The sequence below is a fragment of the Triticum aestivum genome, chromosome 5D (genome assembly GCF_018294505.1).
Source record: "Triticum aestivum cultivar Chinese Spring chromosome 5D, IWGSC CS RefSeq v2.1, whole genome shotgun sequence".
Classification (NCBI taxonomy): Eukaryota; Viridiplantae; Streptophyta; class Magnoliopsida; order Poales; family Poaceae; genus Triticum; species Triticum aestivum.
This window is the reverse complement of record NC_057808.1, coordinates 411,494,180-411,499,901: the sequence shown is the minus strand read 5'-3', so window position 1 is coordinate 411,499,901 and position 5,722 is coordinate 411,494,180. Positions and strand designations below refer to the sequence as shown.

The following is a 5,722-nucleotide window of genomic DNA, read 5'->3' as shown; positions in this document are numbered from 1 at the left end:
CACTCATGCATATTTGAGAAAAAAATTCCCAAGATCCGCTGGCTCAGGCTGAGGAATGTGCTCACATGGGTAGGGTGTACATAGATGCTTTCATATAGGTGAGTGTGCTCGCGTGTACGAGAATCTGCTTTTGTACTGTATTTCTAAAAAAAAGGACTATTGACACCGACATGCATTTCTTAAGGACAAGAAATCGGGGAAATAATTTATTTTGTGTGTCCTCGCATTTCTATCAATTAGGAAAATAACAAATTGGAAAGTAGAAAAAAATGTGCTCCTGGGGAAAACGTATATTGTTTGTCCACATCTAAGTCGATCGAAAGTTTCTTATATCTAAGTCAATGATAACAATTATCAATCTCATCTCAATTTGTGTCATACCCGCATGAATCATCACAGAGATATATATCGAACCGCTCGGTACATTAACTTATACACACAACAAATTACTTCCCCCGTTCCAAAATAAGTTTCATAATTTGAACTAAAACCACGACACTTATTTCGAAACTGAGGGAGTACTTAGGTAACTCAGGCCAACAGGCCTTTGATGTCCAAGGACCACAGCTTGGTCGGTCCCGCAATGCCATAATTCATGTTCCATTGTTTCGCCCTTTCTGTCGCCCCGGTTGCACTGCACCTGCAATTGTATATGTATGCACATTTGCTAATTGCAAACACGCCAATCAAATTTCCATGGTGAGGGCGAGGCAGCGGAGAATCGAGGCCCAACCAAGGGCGACGTAGTCAGTCGTGTCGCTGTCCCTAGCGAGGCCCGAGCCATGAATGAGCGTGAGACAGGAAAATTACGGTCGGGATGTCATCCATGGGAGCGAGTGGAAGGATTGAGTTCGTAGAGCGGGATGGCTGCCGGTGCCGGAGAAGAAGGACGGTGATAGTAGGGTTTAGAGGGAATGTCGAAGTGGTGGCAACATGGTTGAACGACAAGGCATGCGCGGGAATGCCGCAAAACATTGGTGGTGGCAGCAAGCGATTCGGTCGGCACCAATCAGCCTAAGGGGGTTGAAGAAAGAAGAAGGTTGGCCGACCATTTGATGAAAAATCTAATGCCCAACAATCGACTGACTTCCATTTGTTTTTACGCAACTTCTATATAGTCGGTGTCATTTTCTTTTAGGCAATATAGTTCATGCCATCTGTTTGTGGTGCAAACATGTCGTGCGCATCCGCCCATTATTTCCCATTTCCCATATGAGTAGAAATGCATCGAGACCTTCCTGGCCCGGCACCTTTTGCCCCATAGGAGGAGTACGTGAATCCTTCGCCGTGCGTGCTTACATGACCCATGGCCCGTCCAAAAATAGAAAAGAAAATGGTCAATAGGTCACACGTAAGTCAAGCTAGCTCCTGCATGGATTGTTCGGGAGAAAGGTCAAGGATCACCATGGTCAAACGCAGCTGCACTCCAGCTTCTGGCGAGTTTATTTCAGTGTTCGGTTTTTGGAACATGGTGTGTATATGATTTTGGCTCAGAAATTTGCGAAAATCACATCATTTAAGTCCTGGAAAGTTACGATAATCATGTGGAGAATGGACATAAGCATTTTTAATATATAATCATGTAGAGAATGGATATAAGTATGTGCATAAAATTTGCAAATTGGCCAGATGCACAGTATAAGTCACAATAACTTCCGTCGAAACAACCGGCTTTTGATTGTTTTCCCTACGTCATATTTAAGTTTCAAAATTAACGTGCACGTTTGTAATTGTCTTCACCATTATGATTTGGCAAATCCGGACCCTCAAACGCTGGCGGAGGTAACCGGGTGCGTCAGCGGGCATTGACTGGTCATATCTCATACTTGGTGCTATGCATTCGAATACCTCATATTTCATCCCCACGTCCATACAAACCATACAAAAGAGTTCCTACGTACTGCGTACACCACGCTAGTCTAAACTAAGTTCTGTCAGCGGAGATGTCCACGACGTCCATGCCGGTGCCGGGTAGTTGGGCACGTTGGAGGGCTCCGGATCCTCCTTCTCATCCATATCAGCGAGCATCTTGTCAACGTCTGTGGCGTGCTCCGCCTCCACCTCGTGCAGAAGACAACGCTTGGCCTTCGTCGCTGATTCCCACCAGAGGGAATCGAGGATCGCCTATTGCTCAGCCTACAGATCCACGGCCCCAGTGTCCCCCACGTTCTCCTCATGCTCCTCCTCCTCCTCCAAGTCCTCCTCCGGATCAACCGCATCAGAAGGTAGCCCTGCGGCAATCCGGTCTTCGTGCCTTGCCCGGATCTGCTCAAGGAGTTGCAGCGGTGCTTCGGCGTTAGATCTGGCTAGCTCCTTACCCGACGACGTGGTTGCATGGCTACTAGTTGTAGTGGGCGGCGAGTGGAAAGTGGTTGTGGCGATGGACGGGAGTGGGGAAATGTGGACAGATAGGGTTTCGGTGCCGGCGGTTGGCTTAAATAGCCGGGCTTTGGCCTCGAGCGGCGAGCCGAAGTGGCGCCACACGGCGTTCACACCGCACCGGAAGCTTCGTCCGTCGGCATGTTGCGTTTCCGGGCAATTCCGTATGGGACCCGGCCATCGGTACGACGTGACGGACGCTCCCGGTCGAGCCATAGCCTCCCCATATTTAGTCTGAATATGAGGGGTGTCAGTCAGTCCGGGAATTTGAGGCCCATTTGAGGCGCCCGTCTGGGTCATTTTTTGTGACCGGGCCATCCGCCCGGGCATATGAGGGGGGTTTGAGGGTCTGGCTGTAGATGCTTTTACATGAATGGTTTTTTCACAATTTTGTAAACTTAAATGATTTCTTGACTAATTATCCATCTTTTTAGTGTGAAGTAATTATTCATTTTCCATGTGTATTTGCAGGTTATTTTTTGAAGAAAAGAAGGGCCACCCCCTCTGATTTCCATATGTGTATGCGCAGGTTATTTTTTGAACAAAAGAAGAGTCACCCCCTCCGGTTTCCATATGTATGTTTCAAAATCAACTTGCACATATATACTTGAATCCATCCTCTACATGCATGATTTTCCGTAGTTTTAAATACTTAAATTATGTGTTTTATGTCAAAATTCTCCATCAAGGTCATTTCCTGCAAAAAAAAGGTCATTTTGGCCAGAAAAAACGACTTAAAAAAAGAAAGAAAAACATGACTCTCTTGTTAGAAAGTACTCCCTCAGTCCCAAAATGTAAGACGCTTTTTAACACTACACTAGTGACAAAAAAACATCTTACATTATGAGACGGAGGGAGTAATATAACTATCTATTTTCAACATGTATGCACAGGTTACTGGTTATCTAGCTCACCACTGCAAGGGTGCACAATGGTGTAGCCTGCGCCCAGAGTTCGAAACCCGTCGGGAGCGAATTTCTGGTACCTCTCCTTGGGTGGGCTTTTTCTATAAAAATATGTCCTGGGTACTGGTGCTTATGAATCTTATATTTTTTCAGCTCACCACTGCAATTTAACTTGCTCGTGTCTTTTTTCTCTTTATCGCATACTAGTAGTGACTAACTGATTGGTGACTACAGAACTGCTAGCTAACCTAATTGTCATCTGTTGGTTCCTTCAAGATCTCAAGCCCGGGCCCACACGGACATGTTTTTTGCGGGCAAAGATAAGTCGAAAACGACAGAGACCATTTCCGTGAGATAAACGTATATGCGAGGTCTCAACCGCCAATGTGTCACCGGTATAAATACATGGCCATAGCGGAGTGGAAATACAGGTTCGCCGCATCTCCACTTGCGAGTTCGAGTAGCGACACGCACGCACGTCCCGCCGGCCATGGACGACGAGCTGCTCTCCCCGTGCTCCTCCTTCTTCCCGGTCTCGCCGCCGTCCGGGCAGTTCGAGCACCATCACCACCAGTTTATCGAGTTCGCCTCCTGCGAGGTCCCCGAGCAATGGCTGCTCGGCGACGTCGTCGTGCCGGCCAAGAGCGAGGACGCGGGGGACCTGTGGCCCGAGGGGTCCCTGCTGTCCACGGACTCCGAGCTCTCGGAGCTGCCGGCGGCGAGCCTCCCTGCCTCCACTGAGTCGACACCGCGGCCGGCGGCCAAGCGGCGTGGGAGGAAGCCCAGGCCACGCCCCGAGGGCCCCACTGTCAGCCACGTGGAGGCGGAGCGGCAGCGCCGCGACAAACTGAACCGCCGCTTCTGCGACCTCCGCGCTGCCGTGCCCACCGTGTCCCGCATGGACAAGGCCTCCCTCCTCGCCGACGCCGCCGCATACATCGCCGAGCTGCGCGCCCGTGTGGCCCGGCTCGAGGACGAGAGCAAGCAGGCGGCCGCCGCGAGGTGGGACACTAACTCGGCGTCCCGCAGCGGTGGCGGCGCCTCCTTGCAGCACTTTCTAGCCGGCGACGAGACGGTGGAGGTGCGAATGGTGGGACGGGACGCGGCGGCGCTGCGCGTGACGACGGCAGCGGGGTCCGCTCCGTACGCGCCGGCGAGGCTGATGAGCGCGCTCCGCTCGCTTGAGCTGCAGGTGCAGCACGCGTGCGTGAGCCGCGTGCAGGGCGCGACGGTGCAGGACGTCGTGGTGGACGTGCCCGCCGCGCTGCAGCACGATGACAGCGCCGCCCTCCGCTCCGCGCTGGTCCAGCGGCTACGCGACAGCGCCTAGAGCTCCGCTACGTTATCTCGTGAGCAGGTATAGTACATCACGACTCACGAGACGACTCCAGCGTACGGTAGATGCCACATATTGTAATTCTGTCGCCTTTGCTGCGTGTCGTCCATGGAATAAATCCGAGTGATTGATTCAACATCACTTGGTGCCAAGATCTACGAGTATATTGTAAACAGTGACCAGTGAAGGCTTGTTTGGATCTATGCGTACAGATTGAGTATATGTACGCACGTGTGTTACTAGTGTTATATGCTTGTTAAACTGTTGGTATTTTTTCCTTTTTAATGGAGAGTGCTTGTTATACTATTGTGTAACTAGTAAGGTACACGACATGCATTGCATGCATGAGATTTGGTAACCAAATTATGAATAAATACCACATTATATCATGTAAGCTTTGAGTCATATATGTATAATATAGATGTTCGTTTAATTCTTATAGTTCATCTTATCCAAAATCAATTAGTTTATAAAAAAAATCTATTTCAAGATTCATGGAATTATGCGTTGTAAAGTATAAAGTAAAAACAAAAAGTGACAATTCATTTAAAAAAAAAGTTTGAACAATTAAGATATGGAAGATTCCAGAGAACAAAGGAGAAGTGCTTGTGTTTTGAGGTTTGTGCATTATGCTTAAGTTTAACCATCGAGTCTTCTACATGTGGCAGAATCTGGTGGAATGTACATGATATCCAACGGCCAGTAGTGCTCGAATTTGCCATCTCTGTACCGTCGGATTGGCTTCATCCAACGACAAACTTTCAAACTTATTCGCACACTATATAGGGGTATAGATATATACATGCATGCATGTCCTGTATGACAACTTAATTATATTAGTACTTGTTTTGGTGTATCTTATGCTGCTAGAGATGAATAATGAATGTCTGGTTCAAGAGAACCAACTTAAGATCAATTTAATGGGCTCTCTATAATTTCAATACATCGACAGTACACTAGTTTTGATATTTGGAACGCTAGGGGCTCTTGGAGTCAGATAGATTTTGTTACAAACGAGTGGAGTAAGGGATCTGAGTCAAAAAGAGGATTTCTTGCTTCTTTCTCTCATGCAGAACCATGCATGAGACTTTCATCTTGCATG

General features: G+C 48.3%; 1 protein-coding gene across 1 annotated transcript; it reads left to right on the top strand.

Annotated features, from left to right (window-relative positions):
- The first annotated feature begins 3,669 nt into the window (after positions 1–3,669).
- LOC123125188 (transcription factor MYC2) lies at positions 3,670–4,900 on the top strand. The gene has a single exon (XM_044545717.1). It carries the CDS (start codon positions 3,775–3,777, stop codon positions 4,612–4,614), a length of 840 nt encoding a protein of 279 aa, XP_044401652.1. The 5' UTR covers positions 3,670–3,774; the 3' UTR covers positions 4,615–4,900.
- Positions 4,901–5,722: the final 822 nt, after the last annotated feature.

Coding starts and splice junctions, on each gene's coding strand:
- LOC123125188 (XM_044545717.1), top strand. CDS start 3,775: ATGGACGACGAGCTGCTCTCCCCGTGCTCCTCCTTCTTCCCGGTCTCG.